Source organism: Bufo gargarizans, unplaced genomic scaffold (genome assembly GCF_014858855.1).
Source record: "Bufo gargarizans isolate SCDJY-AF-19 unplaced genomic scaffold, ASM1485885v1 fragScaff_scaffold_39_pilon, whole genome shotgun sequence".
In the NCBI taxonomy this organism is placed as follows: domain Eukaryota; kingdom Metazoa; phylum Chordata; class Amphibia; order Anura; family Bufonidae; genus Bufo; species Bufo gargarizans.
This window is the reverse complement of record NW_025334109.1, coordinates 132,209-151,336: the sequence shown is the minus strand read 5'-3', so window position 1 is coordinate 151,336 and position 19,128 is coordinate 132,209. Positions and strand designations below refer to the sequence as shown.

The window sequence follows — 19,128 nt, the reverse complement described above, 5'->3', positions numbered from 1 at the left end:
GGATCCATTCAGAATGCATTCGTTTGGCTCCGTTTTGGAGACGGACCCCAAAATGCTGCAAGCAGCGTTTTTGTGTCCGCATGTCCTTGCAGAGCCAAACGGATCCGTCCTGACTTACAATGTAAGTAAATGGGGATGGATCCCTTTGCATTGACACAAAATGGTGCAATTGTAAACGGATCTGTCCCCCCATTGACTTTCAATGTAAGTCAGGACGGATCCGTATTGGGACTTAGAAATTTTAATCTAATACAAACGAATCGGTCCTGAACGGATGCATTCGTTTGTATTATCGGTGCTGATCCGTCCTGTACAAGTACAGGACAGATCCGCATGAACGCAAGTGTAAAAGTAGCCTTAGGGGGTGATGTTTGCATTGGATTATGCGTTGGAGGCGGCTGGGGAGGAGATGATGTTATTTACATGGGACTGTATGGTGGAGGGAGGAGTATGACTGCAGGGGGCACTGCAGATCCAGGGGACATTATGGGCATCTTATTACTACTGGGGGCTCTATAGGAGGGTTTTATAGATCCACCTTATTTCTACTAAGCGCACTATGGGGGCCTTATTACTACTGAGGGGTCTGTAGGGAGCCTTATTCCCACTGGGGGAACAATAGGGGGCCTTATTTCTACTAGGGACTCTGTGAGGGTATTATTAATATGGGAGGGCTCTTCTAATAATGGGGGCATTGTTGAGGAGCATTATCACGGTTGGGGCAGTGTTACTAATGAGGGCATTCTAGAAGGGAATTACTATTGGTGGGACTATGAGGAGCACTATTACTATGGGGGACAGTAATGTTTCTTCAGGATAGTATTTGGGGGTATTGGGGGGGGGTAGGGGCGTAACTAAAGGCTCATGGGCTCCGGTGCAAGAGTTCATCTTGGGCCCCCCTTCCCTCAGTGCTTTGTGTGTCTTCTTATGCGGCACAAGTGTCTTTGGGCCCCTTCATGCTCCTGGGCCCGGTAGCGACTGCTACCTCTGCACCCCCTATAGCAACACCCCTGGGGGGGGGGGGGTTGGGGGGGCACAGCAAGCAGCAGGATAACACTGTGAGGACTCCAGTTGGGGGATAATGATAGAATGTGAGGAAGCTAAGATGTCTGTGTGTCACACTCTGCAGAGACGAGGCGGCTGAGAGAAGTTGTCCAGACCGAGTGGAGAAGATCTACAGAGAAGATGATGACAGAGAGGAGACGTCACCTGGAGGCCCTGGATGTGACAGGTAAGTGCTGCTGTATAGCAAGTACAGCAAAGTGCGGGGGGGGGGGAGGGGGGCGTTATCCAGGGGGCCCAAGTAAATTCTTTCCCAGGGTCCAATCAATATTAAAGACGGCCCTGACAACATCAGGCAGTCTGCAGAGAAACTTGGCCTTGGGCACCAGTGCACATTTCAGCATGACAATGACCCAAAACACACAGCAAAAGTGGTGAAGAAATGGTTAGCAGACAACAACATTAACGTTTTGGAGTGGCCCAGCCAGAGTCCAGACTTGAATCCAATTGAGAATCTGTGGAGGGAGCTAAAGATCAGGGTGATGGCAAGAAGACCCTCGAACCAGAAAGATTTGGAGCTCATTACTAAAGATGAATATAAATACCTGTGGAGACATGCAAAAAGCTGGTCTGCAAGTATAGGATGCGTTTGATTGCTGTAATAGCCAATAGAGGCTTTTCTATTGATTATTGAGAAGGGTATGAATAATTTTGGACTGGACACTTTTTGCTCAAATGAGAAATGTGTTTTTTTTTTGACTTGTGCTGGACCATCTTTTGCCTGAATCAAAGGTCACGTGTGTTTTATCCAAATTATGCCAACAATTTATCAATGTAAGCTGCAAACATAAAATTAAACAGAATAGCAGCAAAATAAATAACCACATCCCTCACTAATAGCTGAATAGATTCTCCCATCAAGCTTACAAAAGAACACTTCCAGCAAATTTTTACTAACACTTCTGTTAGTGATAAGCGGCAGGGGCAATATTCGAATTTGCGATATTTCGTTAATATTTGAAAGAATATTCGTAATAAATTTCCAAATTCGAGAATTTGCGATTATTTTCTTGATTGCAAAAATCGGCAATGTAATATGGGCGTATTGCGCACGCAATACAGGCGTTGTCACCGCCAGTCCTGTGAGAAGGTCTTGCAGACGTTCTACTCTATCTCTTGTATGATGTTCTTTGTTTTGGTTTCACTTTCTCATCTCCTTTCCTTCTGCCAGGTGCCACTTATTCAGACTAATCCTTTTCCTTTATATTCCCTCCCATACTGCCTCACTTTGCGGTTTATATTACTTCCTGGATGAAGTGGTCATTGCTGGAGGCTGTGTCTGCTGTTTGTTCAGATAAGTCCTTTACTTTATTGTGTTTCCTTGCTGGCTTGATTCTAGGTGACCCTGACTCTGTCCGTATTAAGTGCAGGGAGCCGGTGGTCGTGTCCCCTCACTATTATAGGGTTTTCAGGTGTTACACAGACTTAGGTAAGTGGGCATGCAATCGTCTACCATAAAGACCTTTGCATGGGCATAGCAGTCAGGGAGAGCTCTTAGGGTTTTATAGGGCTCACTTATATGCTCCTTAGTTTGGGATCAAGCCAGTCGCTTGTTTATTTATAAGTTCCAGCTTTCTGCTAACTTCATCCGTGACATTATAAACCGCCAAAACCGTCTGAAGCATGGATCCGGTCTCAGCCTTGATTGACCGCATGCAAGGTCTTTCGCTGGAGGTAGCAGATCTCCGTAAATCTGTGTCTCAGTTTCAGGTGATCGGTTCTGCTTGCGTTCATGGAGTTTGTTCCGAGCCTAAGATCTCGCTTCCGGATACGTTCTGCGGGGGTAGTGAGATTTTTGTTCGCTTTAGAGAGGCTTGCAAACTCCATTTTTGCCTACTTCCCCATTCCTCTGGTGATGAGGAACAGAGGGTGGGGATCATTAGCTCGCTGCTCAAGGATAACACTCAGTCTTGGGCCTTTTTGCTGCCGGTGGGGGCACGGCCCCTCCGATCGGTGGATGAATTTTTTGTAGCCCTGGGGCAGATATATGATGACCCGTATTGTATTGCTCTGGCTGAATCTAAACTGCGTTTTTTATGCCAGGGTAAACAGTCCGCAGAGATATATTGTTAAGAATTTCGGAGATGGGCAGCTGATACTGGTTGGAATGATGCTGCACTCCGAAGTCAATTTTGTTATGGTCTTTTGGAAAGATTGAAAGATGCATTTGCTTTTCATGAGAGACCAGCGTCGTTAGAGTCAGCCATGTCTCTAGCTGTTCGTATTGACAGGCGTCTTAGAGAGCGAGAGGAGACTACTCTTTCCTGTCATATTCAGCCCAAGGACAATGTGGCTGTCTCATTCAGTGCGCAGGGGTCTCACTCTGTCTCAATCCCCTCTGAGGAGGAGGCCATGCAGCTGGGTTTGCTTGCCTCTGATAGTAGAGGATTCAGCTCTCAGAGGAGGGTTTGTTTCTGTTGTGGGGGAATAAATCATTTAGCTAATGTTTGCCCCTCTAGGAGATTCATGAAGTTTTCTGGGGGTAAAAAAAAACAAATCACTGAAAAAGCACCAAACAGATATACCTCTGACTATACTAGCTGGTCATACAAGCAGATATTAAAACCTGAGACTTTTGCCAATATATTCCTGTCAGGAAGATATCGTAGCCCATCATGCACCACATCACGGTTCTCAGCATGGCAAGGGGTCCTACCACTGCACTAACTATGGTGTGAACACGGTCTGAAGGTGATGAAATCCAGCTCGCAGCCAGGCTCCCACACAACTGCACAGCAGGTCAGCTAATGCAATGTGGACACAGCCAGACTGTAAGCCACACCCATATCAGACCATGTGATGGAGGTTTCCAGGTGCAACAGAATGTTCAAATGCCAGATAGAGGCCCATTCAATACATATAAAACAACATCACAAAAATATATAGTGGCCAATATGGGGGACTGTCTCAACCACAATTTAGTGGTTCACATGCGGTGGGACTGCTCGCCCAATGAAAGACACGCTACAGTGTTTGTGGTTGAGACAGTCCCCCATATTGGCCACTATATATTTTTGTGATGTTGTTTTATATGTATTGAATGGGCCTCTATCTGGCATTTGAACATTGCATTAGCTGACCTGCTGTGCGGTTGTGTGGGAGCCTGGCTGCGAGCTGGATTTCATCACCTTCAGACCGTGTTCACACCATAGTTAGTGCAGTGGTAGGACCCCTTGCCATGCTGAGAACCGTGACGTGGTGCATGATGGGCTCCGATATCTTCCTGACAGGAATATATTGGCAAAAGTCTCAGCTTTTAATATCTGCTTGTATGACCAGCTAGTATAGTCAGAGGTATATCTGTTTGGTGCTTTTTCAGTGATTTATATGATTGTATTTTCATCCGCACAATGCTTCTGCCTGTGTAGGATGTTTTTGTGGTGCATGTGGACCGCGCTGGCGTCCTCCTTTGTATGCATTACTTGCTCGGGATGGTTGTTAGCTGCGGTCCACATGCGGTGGGAGTGCTCCCCCAATGATAAACACGCTACAGTGTTTGGGGTTTGAGCAGCTCCCCCATACTTGCCACGGTAATTTAGTGGTTCACATGCGGTGGGACTGCTCGCCCAATGAAAGACACGCTACAGTGTTTGTGGTTGAGACAGTCCCCCATATTGGCCACTATATATTTTTGTGATGTTGGTAAAAAAAAAAAAAAGAAAACCCCTCTAAAAACTTTCCATTTGCTACTATTGGCATGGTTGATGCGGAAATTGAAGGTTTGCCGTTTGCTTGTAGTTCCCGTTTTCTCCTACCTGCCAGGGTGGTGCTAGACAGCAAGAATATTGTTTGTGAGATTTTTGTAGATAGTAGAGCAGCTGTCAATCTCATTGATAATCAATTTGCAACAACGCATTGTTTTCAGGTATGCACTTTGGAAAAGGATATACCTGTTTTTGCTATCGATTCCGCTCCACTTTCTCAAAGATCGTCACAATATCCGTTTGACTGTGGGTGACGCTCATGTTGAGGATATGTCATGTTTTGTCTTAAGCGGATTACCTGCTCCTCTAGTGTTGGGGCTACCCTGGCTCACTAAACATAACCCCACCATCGATTGGCAAGCAAGGCAAATAAATGGTTGGAGTAAGTTTTTCAGAGAGAATTGCCTCATGGCGTCTCTTTCAGAGGTTTCTACCAAGACTGTGCCATCTTTTCTCTCTGAATTTTCGGATGTGTTTTTTTCCGAGAGTGGTGTCCAGGAGTTACCCCCTCAACGGACGTACGACTGCCCTATTAATCTCATCCCAGGTGCCAAGCTGCCAAAATCACGACTATACAATCTCTCCCAACCTGAAAGGGTCGCTATGCATACTTTTATCTCTGAGAGCCTGAGAAAGGTACACATCCGACCCTCGAAGTCGCCTGTTGCTGCTTTTTTTTTTTTTTTTTTTTTTTAAGAAAAAAGATGGTTCTTCAAGACCTTGTCTGTATTTCAGGGAGCTGAACCGTATCACGATTCGTGACCCATATCCGCTTCCTCTGATCCCGGACCTGTTTAACCAGATTGTTGGGGCTAAAGTTTTTTCTAAGTTGGATTTAAGAGGGGCATACAACCTAGTCAGGGTCAGGGAAATAGACGAATGGAAGACGGCCTTCAATACCCCTGAGGGTCATTTCGAGAATTTGGTTATGCCCTTTGGTTTGATGAATGGAGCGTCTTCCAACATTTTGTGAACAGCAATTTTTTATCATTTAATGGGGAAATTTGTACTGGTGTATCTAGATGACATTTTGATTTTTTTCTCATGATTTCAAGACTCATTGGGACCACCTATGTCAGGTCTTGCTGATTCTGCGGGAGAATAAATTGTACGCTAAACTGGAAAAATGTGTGTTTGCGGTTCCGGAGATTCAATTTCTTGGTTTTCTTCTCTCCGCTTCTGGTTTTTGGATGGACCCTGAGAAGGTCCGCGCTGTGCTTGATTGGGAGCTTCCTGAGAATCAGAAGGCACTGATGCGGTTTTTGGGTTTTGCCAATTATTACAGAAAATTAAATTTGAATTATTCCTCTGTTGTTAAGCCACTCACTGATATGACTAAAAAGGGGATGGATTTTTCCTCGTGGTCGGTAGATGCGCTTAAAGGGAGTCTGTCAGCAGATTTACCCCTTTTTAACAGTTGCCATTATGCTGTAGCCGCAAAACAGACGATTAACACAGTACCTTTAAACGCTTTGGTGGACTTTTAAATCTGCAAAAAACGAACTTTGATGAGGGCTCGCAAGTGCCCAGGGCGGAGTCCACCGTGTTGGAGCCCAGGCAGCTCTGCCTCTTCGGCTCTTATCCCCGCCCAGCCTCCTCCTCTGCTCGCCTATCTGTTGTCTCTCCCCCTCGGCGAGATCCCGCGCCGACGCGATGACTTCTTTGGCCGGGGCATGCGCATAAGCTACTGCGATGCCGTGTCAGCAATGGGCATGGCAGTGCGCATGCCCCGGCCAAGGAAGTTATTGCGTCGGCGCGGGATCTCGCTGAGGGGGAGAGACAACAGATAGGCGAGCAGAGGAGGAGGCTGGGCGGGGATAAGAGCCGAAGAGGCAGAGCTGCCTGGGCTCCAACACGGTGGACTCCGCCCTGGGCACTTGCGAGCCCTCATCAAAGTTCGTTTTTTGCAGATTTAAAAGTCCACCAAAGCGTTTAAAGGTACCGTGTTAATCGTCTGTTTTGCGGCTACAGCATAATGGCAACTGTTAAAAAGGGGTAAATCTGCTGACAGACTCCCTTTAAAGACTTTTCTAGTATTAAAGAGAGTTTTACTTCCGCTCCCATTTTGGTACAACCTGATGTCTCTCTACCTTTTATTGTTGAGGTGGACGCTTCTGAGGTGGGTGTGGGTGCGGTCTTATCTCAGGGTCCCTCTCCTGCCAGATGGCGACTGTGTGCCTTTTTCTCAAGGAAACTATCCTCTGCAAGGAGAAATTACGATGTGGGAGATAGGAAGTTGTTGGCCATGAAATTAGCTTTTGAGGAATGGCGCCATTGGTTAGAGGGAGCCAGACACCCTATTACTGTCTTTACCGACCATAACAATCTGGCCTACTTGGAATCGGCCAAGGGTCTGAACCCAAGACAGGCCAGATGGTCTTTGTTCTTTTCTAGGTTTAATTTTGTTGTTAAAAATGTGAAGGCGGATGCCCTGTCACGTTGTTTTCCGGGAGGGGGGAACTTTGAAGACCTGGGTCCCATTTTGGCTGAAGGGGTGGTCATCTCTGCTCTTTTTATTCTGATTTGGAGGCAGAGGTTCAGGGAGCCCAGGCAGAGGCTCTTGATCTTTGTCCTCCTGGGAGGTTGTTTGTGCCTCTCGCTTTACGACACAAGGTTTTTAAAGAGCACCGCGATACTGTCCTTGCTGGGCACCCGGGGTGTAGAGCCACAGTGGATCTCATTGCTCGGAGATTCTGGTGGCCGGCTCTTCGTAAAACGATTGAGGGTTTTGTGGCAGCCTGCGAGACCTGCGCTCGTGCCAAGGTCCCTCATTCACGGCCATCGGGTTCTCTCCTTCCGTTACCCATTCCTTCCCGTTTTTGGACGCATCTGTCCATGTACTTCATTACGGACCTGCCTCGTTTCTCGGGGAAGACCGTGATTCTTGTGGTAGTGGACCGTTTTAGCAAAATGGCACATTTCATTCCCTTTCCTGGGTTACCCAATGCTAAGACGCTGGCCCAAGCGTTTGTTGATCATATTGTTAAATTGCATGGCATCCCTTCAGACAACGTTTCTGATAGGGGCACTCAATTTGTTTCCAGATTCTGGAAGGCCTTCTGTTCTCGCTTGGGGGTTCGGTTGTCGTTCTCTTCTGCTTTTCACCCGCAGTCGAATGGTCAGACCGAACGTGTCAATCAGAATCTGGAGACATACCTGTGCTGTTTTGTTTCTCATCTCCTTTCCTTCTGCCAGGTGCCACTTATTCAGACTAATCCTTTTCCTTTATTTTCCCTCCCTTACTGCCTCACTTTGCGGTTTATATTACTTCCTGGATGAAGTGGTCATTGCTGGAGGCTGTGTCTGCTGTTTGTTCAGATAAGTCCTTTACTTTATTGTGTTTCTTTGCTGGCTTGATTCTAGGTGACCCTGACTCCATCCGTATTAAGTGCAGGGAGCCGGTGGTTGTGTCCCCTCACTATTTATAGGGTTTTCAGGTGTCACACAGACTTAGGTAAGTGGGCATGCAATCGTCTACCATAAAGACCTTTGCATGGGCATAGCAGTCAGGGAGAGCTCTTAGGGTTTTATAGGGCTCACCTATATGCTCCTTAGTTTGGGATCAAGCCAAAACTAAGTTCCAGCTTTCTGCTAGCTTCATCCGTGACAGGCGTGGGTCACTTTTGCTACATTTTTCAAGCTGCTAGAAGTTTCCTGAGACTGGAGAAAATGGTTGGCAGGGCAGAACATTACAATAGCTTTATATGCAGATAGAGTGCTCCAATATATTTGCAATTGTGCAAATCGGCAATTAATGATGCGCATATTTTTGCGCAATACGTGCAACTTCAGATTTTAGCAGTCTGACTACATATTACTGTCATGGTACCTCCCGTGTCAGAGGTCAGAAGATCTGGAAGGCTGGCTGCACGTGGTGTTAACTGACAGCCTCTTGATTCTCAGTGTTGTTGTTTGGTAATGACCACACCTCCGGTCAGGTGCAGCCTGTTTGTCATTAACTGCTTCCCCTATTTAGTACTGTCTCACACTCCTATCCATGTGGTTGATATTCTCTGCCTGGACTTGGAAGAGTTGGTGTGTGGACCTTTACTGTGTGTTCCTGCTCATCCATTCTCTATAAGATAAGTTGTATTGCTATTTGTATTTGGTTTTTCCCGTATGCTTGTTTCTAGGCCTCAGGGAGACGATGGTTCATTCACCTTGGAAGGAACAAGTTGTCTCATTCCCTGTCACTACCTTAGGGCATTTCAGGGCTCCTAGGGTTTAGGTTCCGGTGTATGTATTTTCCCACCATCCGGGTTTCTACATACTGACAGGAGTCAGGGCCAGGTTTAGGGGTTTCCTAGGAGGTGACCATTCTCCTCTCCCTAGCTTTGAGGCCTAGTACTTTGTCCTTCTCCATCTGTTGTTGTTTTGTGTTCCTCTCCTCCCCGTTATCCCTGACAATTACTGATTGGTGCACTAAGTATTGTTGTGACATCACAGCACTATGTCTGTAGCATGTATATATGGACAGCAGAACCTAACATCCTGCACTAGAACCTATTAGCTACACTATATCACTATCTAACCTACACTGACTATCTCCCACTAACTATCTGTAATATATATATATATAGATATATAGATATATATATATATATATATATATATATAAAAAAAATCCGCAGCACTCCTTGAAAGATGAAAAAAAAATTGTTATTTATTCACACATGTCATATAGCAACATTTCGGTTCTCTCTCAGAACCTTTTTCAAGCCAAGTAAAACATATATATATATACTAGCACTGTTGCACTTTATGTTTCACTGGGCATGAAAAAGGTTCTGAGAGAGAACCGAAATGTTGCTATATGAAATGTGTGAATAAATAGCACATTTTTTTTCATCTTTCAAGGAGTGCTGCGGATTTTTATTATTTGTCCATCATCCTGAATCGAGGGATTACCGCTGGCACCAAATAAAGGAGTGCTGCCCAGCTTTTTATGGATATATATATGTAGTAAGGCTGAAGCTCAGCCTGCGTTTGTGGGAGGGGCGGAGGAGGCCTATTTAGTGCCACCTCACGCTCCCATCATGGACGCCGCGCTCTCACGTGACGTCTCTGCGCATCGAGGTTACAGTGCCGACGCTGCCACTCACCTACGCTGCTGCCCCTTCCAGCCTTCGCTCGAAGTATTCCTTCCTCTGGAACCGCGCTCCCCCGGTAAGCCAAGCGGCGCCTCGAGCTGCTCCCTGTCCTGGGAGCCTCGGCGCCGCGCTCCCACATACCCGCATGTCGCTTCCTGGCCCCACCTCCCGCTGATCGCCAGGCAGCATTGAAGCCGAGTCCCCAGCGCTCCCACTTACTTTGCATGTTCGCAACCTGGCCCCACCTCCCGCACCGGCTGGTCTCCAGGCAGCACTGACGCCGGGTCCCTGGCGCAGCAACCCCCCCCCCCCATTAACCCCTTCACCTGGCATCCCATGAAACCCATACATTGGTTGCTCAGCTTGCAAACCCGACAGCTGAGGCCTCAGCAAAAACAGTACATACCTGGGCAATGAGCTGGCTGGGGCTCCAGCAACAACCAAAACAAGGTTTCCAAACAGTGGAAGCCCATGCACGCCGCCCACAGCCATGCATCAGATACTTCACCAAAGTCCCACACATGCCGGAGCCAGGCCCCAATCAATCAAAAAAAAACAAAAAAACTCATTTTTCAGGTACACACATACGTGGTATATTTCATTCCACGCCATTATCTGCCACAGCAGAGTCATGTCAATGTTTTTCTTCCTTAAGTTTCATCCACGCCATGGTCTGCCACGCAACAGATTCATGTCATTTTTCCTCAGGTTCACTCACGCTATTGTCTGCCACGCAGCAGATTCATGTCAATTTTTCCTTCCTTAAGTTTCGTCCACGCTATTGTCTGCCACGCAGCAGATTCAGGTCAATTTCCTCAGGTTCGCTCACGCTATGGTCTGCCACGCAGCAGATTCATGTCTTTTTTCCTCAGGTTCACTCACGCTATTGTCTGCCACGTAGCAGATTCATGTCAATTTTCTCAGGTTCGCTCACGCTATTGTCTGCCACGCAGCAGATTCATGTCAATTTTTCCTTCCTTAAGTTTCATCCACGCTATGGTCTGCCACGCAGCAGACTCATGTCAAATTCCTCAGGTTCGCTCACGCTATCGTCTGCCACGCAGCAGATTCATGTCAATTTTCCTCAGGTTTGCTTACGCTATTGTCTGCCACGCAGCAGATTCATGTCAATTTCCTCAGGTTCGCTCACGCTATTGTCTGCCACGCAGCAGATTCATGTCAATTTTCTCAGGTTTGCTCACGCTATTGTCTGCCACGTAGCAGATTCATGTCAATTTTCTCAGGTTCGCTCACGCTATTGTCTGCCACGCAGCAGATTCATGTCAATTTCCTCAGGTTCGCTCACGCTATTGTCTGCCACGCAGCAGATTCATGTCAATTTCCTCAGGTTCGCTCACGCTATTGTCTGCCACGCAGCAGATTCATGTCAATTTTTCCTTCCTTAAGTTTCATCCACGCTATCGTCTGCCACGCAGCAGATTCATGTCAATTTTCCTCAGGTTCGCTCACGCTATTGTCTGCCACGCAGCAGATTCATGTCAATTTTCCTTAGGTTCATCTACGCTATTGTCTGCCACGCAGCAGATTCATGTCAATTTTTCCTTAGGTTCATCTACGCTATTGTCTGCCACGCAGCAGATTCATGTCAATTTTTCCTTAGGTTCATCTACGCTATTGTCTGCCACGCAGCAGATTCAGGTCAATTTTTCTTTCCTTAAAGTTTCATCCACGCTGTTGTCTGCCACGCAGCAGATTCATGTCAATTTTCCTTAGGTTCATCTACGCATTGTCTGCCACGCAGCGGATTCATGTCAATTTTGTCTGTTCCTTAGATTCATCCACGCTATTGTCTGCCACGCAGCGGATTCATGTCAATTTTGTCTGTTCCTTAGATTCATCCACGCTATTGTCTGCCACGCAGCAGATTCATGTCAATTTTGTCTGTTCCTTAGATTCATCCACGCTATTGTCTGCCACGCAGCAGATTCATGTCAATTTTGTCTGTTCCTAAGGTTCATCCACGCTATTGTCTGCCACGCAGCAGATTTAGGTCAAATTTTCCTTGGGTTCAGCCACGCTGTTGTCTGCCACGCGGCAGATTCATGTCAATGTTCCTTAGGTTCCTTCATACAATTGTCTGTCCACGCTATTGTCTGCCACGCAGCAGACTCATGTCAATTTCGTCTTTTCCTTAAGATTCATTCATGCTTGTCTGCCACGCAGCAGATTTACGTCAATTTAAATGTTTCTTTCACGTAATCATCTGCCACGCAGCAGTTGCCCTTTCCGTCTCGTTTTCTTTCCCTAACACGTATCAGGCTTCAGTTGTGGTCTGCCACGCAGCAGTCCACGTGAGTTTTCCGGACATGCATCAGGTTCATCCACCGCCCTGACACGCATCAGGGACAGGTTCCCACGTCTCATGCGCTACTCACTCGCCCCGTCCTAATCCAGGTGCCTCGATGCGCCTCACGAGCTTCGCCTCTAGCCACGCAGCTAGCCCACGGGTTCCGGCCGCCTGCAAGGCGTCAGGTCATTCAGGGGCACCTCACAGGTGTCAGGCACGGTCAAGCTTGACTCAGCTTTCGCTCCCTGATTCACGTCAGGTCCTACCTTCTTCTGCTCTCAAACCTCACCCCATGTTTCTAGGGTCACCCCGGAGGTCTGTTCGGTTCGAAGTTCGCTAGGCGAATTCCTCAAGGTACCAATCCCAGGTCACCTTTTTTCATCCAGGTCGTTTTCGTTTACGATTGCATCAGCCAAGTCCAGCACGATGTCTCACGCATCGGATATCGCCGAGACTCGCTCCATTCCGGAATCGCCCGGCTCAGCCCACGGAAGCACTCTTTCATGCAGGCAATGGACCATCCCGAAACTCATGGCCGAATTAACCAGGAGAGACATCCGCTATCCTGCCTCAGCCCGCAAAGCTGAGTTGTACAGGCTACTGACGGCAGGGCCTATCACAGCGGCTGAAGAGCAGGTGTCTCTGTCCACGGTCCAGACAGCGCTGGCCCAGCTTCATTCCGCTATCAACACTCTCACCAGTTCGGTGTCCGACATGCAGACCAGGTTGCTAGTGGTGGAAACCAGGCCATCAAGTTCAAGCACTCCCACCTCTCCGACTCCAGGCCCGTCCGCCATTCATGCCCCAACCCCAAGCCAGGCCCCCAGCTCCTTCACCATTTCCCCATCACATTTCGTTCCCGATAATATCCGAAAGGACACTTTGGCAGGTGATGCCAGACGCCGATCCATCGGGGGTTCCTCCACCCGCCATCGAGACACCGATGATGGATTGAGCAAGCATGTCAGAACTGCCAAGTCACTCATCCATAACTCCCTATCCCTCAATACAGCCAGGAACTACAAGACCGGGTGGGAAACCTTCTCACAATTCTCCCTCAGACACCCACAAGGACATCTGGATCAAACAACTCATCTCATGGCATTCCTGGCTTATTGTCACACAGACCTTCACCTATCTTTCAGCACCATCAAATTGTACCTGGCAGGGGTACAATATTTCCTCACTTTAGATTTCCCAGGCAGCCAGTCCATATTTTCTTCCCAGGCCATCAAATCCACCCTTAGAGGGTTCCAAAAGAGCAGCAACAAGCCGGAGTCCCGCAGGAAACCAGTCACCGGGACAATGTTCAGGGCTTTTTCCACCTCCCCAGACAACGATCCTTTCGGGCCATACAAAAGCATAGTGATCAAAGCTGCCATGTATCTCAGTTTCTACGGGTTCTTACAGCCCGGGGAATTCACCAGCTCTCCGGGACACGCAAGCCTCACTTCAGACCAGCTGGTCTGGCAGCAGACCCATTGCACCCTTTCTCTCCCTTCCACCAAAACTTCCCAAGTAGGACCTCCAGTCAAAATTGTCTACTTCCAGACCTTCAATGAATGGTGCCCGGTGGCCGTGTTCAACAAGCTTCTCGCTATCTCAACAGTTTCCGCGCCAGGCAGCCCTCTCTTTCCCTTCAACTCCAAAGGTCTGTCAACTTCACAGTTCATCCATCACATCAGAACTTTAGCTTCCGGGCTGGGGTTCGATGCCAAGGCCATCTCAGGGCATTCGTTCCGCATAGGCGCGGCTTCCGCAGCATCAAGTCACGGGGTCCCAGCACACGTCATCCAGGAAATGGGCAGATGGCAATCCTCCTGCTTCACGCATTACATCCCTAATCCACGAGCCGAGATCGCCAAGGCTTTCACCAACTTAGCCCCATGAGTTCTACCCTCACATTTCCTACCCGTTGACTTTTGCCCCTCATTTAGCTCGCACCCGGCCATGGCTTCCCGCACACCCCAGCCATCTGTAGCAGACAGCCTGTCATCCCTTCCCCCCCCCCCCTGTCCTCAGCCACGGTCTCCCACCGTAGCCAGGACCACAAGTAGTAAGGCTGAAGCTCAGCCTGCGTTTGTGGGAGGGGCGGAGGAGGCCTATTTAGTGCCACCTCACGCTCCCATCATGGACGCCGCGCTCTCACCCCTCCCACCCTTCCCCTTTCTTCACCTTTCTCACCATCAGGCATGCCCCTCATTTAGCTCGCACCCGGCCATGGCTTCCCGCACACCCCAGCCATCTGTAGCAGACAGCCTGTCATCCCTTCCCCCCCCCCCCCTGTCCTCAGCCACGGTCTCCCACCGTAGCCAGGACCACAAATATAACTATCTAATGTAATGACACAGCAAAGTGCAGAGCACAGCAATGACACTGCTGTCTCTTTCAGAACTGCAAAAAACTGCAGAAAATGGCTGCTGGGGAGGTTCTTATATAATAAAGGGGTAGGCAACTTTCCTATTGGTTGCTAGGGATGTTGCTAAGCTCAGACAAAGACATTGCTGACTTCTCATTGTCCCACAAGCAAGAAGCAGGGAGGGATCATGGGTTCAGATGAAAAAAAAAATCAAGAATATTTGTGAATACCAATATATAGCACTATATTCTAAATCTTCGCGAATTCTCGAAGTGGCGATATTCACATTTAAAATTTGCGATTTGAATATATAAATATCTATTTATCTATGTATATCATCTATATATATATATATATATATATATATATCATCTATCTATCTAATATCTATCTATCTATCTATGGAATATCTATCTTTCATTTTTTAATTCTTTATTAAACTTTTTTGAATTTTTTTTTTAGTTCTCTTAGGGTACTTGAACATGAAATAGTTTGATTGCTTGTAATATATACTGTTATATTTCTGTATTACAGTGCATAGTGATTCTGGAACATGGCAGGCCTGCCTTCTCTACTGCTTGCCAATCAGAGATTACATTTGTGGGGTGCTGATCAGAGGACAAAGGGAGCTCCCGCCCTCTATTTAACTACTCAGATGCCGAAGTTGCTAAACCTTCACCATAATTGTGATATAGTATTTCAGCATTAAGTGTTAACCGGGTTTACTTATCCTGTAGATGGCGTAAATCTAGGCAAGCTATCGAGACCTGCCCCAGATTTATCACAGGGGCCCATGCTGGATGATACATCTGGTGCAGGGAGAGAGACTTTTATCTGAGTGCTCATGCACACGACCATATGTATTTTGAGGTCTGCAAAAAACGGATCCGCAAAAAATACGGATGACGTCCGTGTGCATTCCGTATTTTGCCAAACGGAACAGCTGGCCCCTAATAAAACAGTTCTATCCTTGTCCATAATGCGAACAATAATAGGACATGTTTTTTTGCAGAACGGAAATACGGACATACGGAAATGGAATGCTCATGGAGCAACTTCAGCTTTTTTTTGCGGACCCTTTGAAATGAATGGTTCTGCATACTTTCCACAAAAAATAAAAATAAAGAACAGACACGGAAAGAAAATACGTTCCTGTGCGTGAGCCCTAACTATATTACAGCTATCAGTTGGCTTACTTTGAGACAGAATTTAGTCCCTGAATTCTGACACATTTTGGACCCCTTTTGCTAGCAAGCCGCATTATTAGCGTGCTGTGACATCACTGATTCATTTCTGGACATCACCATATTCATTATCATACTACTGTATTGTGATATCACTTCACTTTGAGCCTTATTGCTGTACTATGCACATTGTTCTTGTGCCCTAACTTTATTTGCACATTATCCCATAATTGTGTGCATCATTCCTGTGCATTAGGAAAACCAACATAATCAGCTTCTGATATTTGTGCTACCAAAGATAGTCATGGTGCTGTGGGGCCCCATTCCAAGTTTTTATTATGTGACTCCTTGCATGCTTGTTCTGTCCCTGTTAATACAGGTTAATACATTATCGAGTTCTTTGTTTCACTTTCAGTTTGAGAGGCGTGCGGGAAGATGAACTCTTTCGTCAGTTTGGAACTTTACTAACTAAGCTATCTAAAAATCTGATAACAGTTTATACAAGCAAACTTGATGGACTGGTGAGTGTAATACATATTTAAGAATTGTTTCTATAAATCTAGAACAAAGGTTCAGATTTATTATTCACATTATGGATTTATGATTCTCAAATTAAACAAGTTGTATCATATCAAGTTGTGCAAACAGTTATGGCATTTGTCTTCTTCTCACTCCAAAAAAGAAAACCAGCAGGTGAAGTGGGTAGGGTCAAGTTGTAAATGTACTATTAGCCACAATTAGAGTTGAGCGAATCGAGCTTCGGATCATAGATCCGAAGTTGATTAGTTAAAAAAATTTGTTTGTAATGCTGTTTCCGTACAGCATTAAAATGTATGTTCACGTGTAGGAAAACTTTGTCTTAGCCAAAGTAGCTCGACACTTTGGTAAATGACTTTGGTTTTCCTATCTGCGTATTTAAAAACATTTTAAATATGAATCCACAGTCGGCTTTGGTACTGGTGGGTACCTCGGTACTGAAGCTGAATTTGGATTCCTATTTTAAAATGTTTTTAAATATGTAGATAGGAATATCAAAGTCATTTACCGAAGTCTAGCGCAACTTTGGCCAAGACAAATGTTTTCAACAAAGAGCCCATACATTTTAATGCTGTACGGAAACAGAATTACCAAGTTTTTTAACTAATCGACATTGGATCTATGATCGGAAGCTCGATTCACTCAAACCAAGCCACATACATCAAAGGCAAAAGTTTAAAAAAGTACTAACTAGTGGTTCAATTGTATGGCTGTTCATAGCAGGACTAAAGAGTAATTCAGACAGTCACACAATTCCAAATGCACTAGATTTAGGCCCCATGCACATGACTGTATCCATTTTGCGGTCTGCAAATTGTGAATCTGCAAAACACAGATACCAACCATGTGTTCGGCTCAAAATGCCTACTCCTGTCCACAAAATGGACAAGAATAGGACATGTTCTATCTTTTTAGCAGGACGTCAGAACAGACATACATATTTTTTTGCAACCCCAGTGGAATAAATGGGTCTGCATCCAATCCACAAAATTATGGTTGTGTGCATGGGGCCTAAGTAAGAGGTGTGTGCACCTTTTAATAAATAAAGTTATAATGACCCCCCAATGCTTGGGCCCCTCATATAGGTTATACTTACCCCGCTGCCCAGCACCCGCATGACCGCCGCTGCATCTCCCTGTCGCACGGATAAAAACATCCGGTGATGGGGGGAGCAGCCAATAGCAGGCCATGACAGTGACCAGTCTCCCTAGTATTACAGATGACTCGTTTTGAGCGTTGCTTGGTCTACAATACTTCTCACATCTACAAGGTACTCCCCATAAAGAGAAATGGTACCCACTGATCCTGACCCCGGCCTCTCAGCTAGCTAAGCCATTTATCTCTGCTCTGCACTTATGAGGAGTATTCACCTCTAAACAGCAGATGAGATGCTGGCTTAGCTTTTATCCAAGTTAATCTTTAAGGTCTCTTTTGTGCAGGGGGGCCAGTTAGTCTCTGTCTTTGATTCTACCTAAATAAATTCTAGCAAGCCAGAATGTTAAAAAAAATAATTGGGTTGAATTCTTAATCTAACTAATGGATTGATTCATTTTGTCATGAATATTTATGCATTGTATGTTATCCCTGTGTTTGCATGGGTTTCCTCCTGGTACTCCAAAGATGTACTGATAGGGAATTTAGATTGTGAGCCCCACTAGGGACAGCAAGTGATGATAATGACTGCAAAGTTCTGTGGAACACATTGGCATTATATAAGCAAGTAAATAATAAATAATTTAAACATGCTCTTTTAATAACCTTAACAGGTAGCAGGTATGCTTGATGAAATGGCAAAGGAAGCAGATGAAAAGTGGGAATCAAATAAAGAAAACATAACTTCAATTGGTGTGTTCAACCCACACTATTCTGGAAATCACCCTACATATAAGGTAACTTCAATACATTTTAACAATACAACCATAAATAGGGACTGTGAACTTCTTTATTGCAGAGTATTGTTAACATAGACTCCTTAACATTGAAATTGCATCACCAAGAAGGACAAGCCATAAGGCTATGCAAATCAAGGAAGTAGCAGGTGTCTCTAAAGATCTGCTAATGATCACATTTTCAAGCACCTAGCTCCAATCTTTGGCATGTCAGAGGGACATAAAAGACATAAATGTATCGTCATGTGTGATGATTGTGCGATACCTCCTGATTGTTGACATTTATCGACTTTTAATGCAAACTAAGAGGGACAGAATCCTTGAACTGATAGATCTTGGTTAATCTCACCTCAGCAGATCGCTACTTGCTTAGGCCGAGATGTCAGCACTGTTCGACATTGCATGTCCTAGTGCTTGGAATAACAACAACGAGCTGGAATAACAGCAAGTGGTGTGGAGAGAATGGTGCATACTGATCTATTCTGTACTGCAAGCGAAATTGGATGTCGCTCCCTCTCCACTTTGATTGATAGGGCCAGGTATGATGATGCTTTAGCTGCTTGGCCCTGTCAATCCAAGTGCAGAGGGCAGTTGCAGAGAGAGCAGAGCCTGTAGGAGTAATGCCAACTCCCTCGTTGCCACTAGAGGCCTATTTACATATATTAAAACATAATTCTTTTCTCAGCAATGCGGGCACATACCTAACCCTGCTACACCTTTAAAAAGAGTCTTGTCAGCAGATTTGACCATGGTAAACTGCTGACAGCACTAAGTAGGGGACAGCAGTACAAACATTATTTTTGTGGAGCTTTTATTATCAGGAGCACTGTGAGTATGAACTTTTTCTATTAGGTTCTGCTTCTGCAAATGCCTAGGAAGTAGAGGTTAACTGTGAACTGTTCTCTGCATTGAGCTTTTGAACAGGCCTTTCCCTTTACTCTGAGAGACAGCTGGTTGCAGGGAGTGGCTGTGAAGCAGCTCAATATAGAGGGTGA

At 46.0% G+C, this 19,128-nt stretch overlaps 1 protein-coding gene across 1 annotated transcript in view; it reads left to right on the top strand.

The window, feature by feature from the left end:
* Positions 1 to 19,128, top strand: part of LOC122922503 — a gene marked incomplete at its 3' end in the record, with an annotated part of 439,559 nt that overhangs the window by 343,137 nt on the left and 77,294 nt on the right. The window contains exons 16-17 of the mRNA XM_044273117.1: positions 16,123 to 16,228; positions 18,011 to 18,133. Of these exons, the coding sequence (XP_044129052.1) occupies positions 16,123 to 16,228; positions 18,011 to 18,133 (229 nt within the window). The remainder of the gene's footprint in view (positions 1 to 16,122; positions 16,229 to 18,010; positions 18,134 to 19,128) is intronic.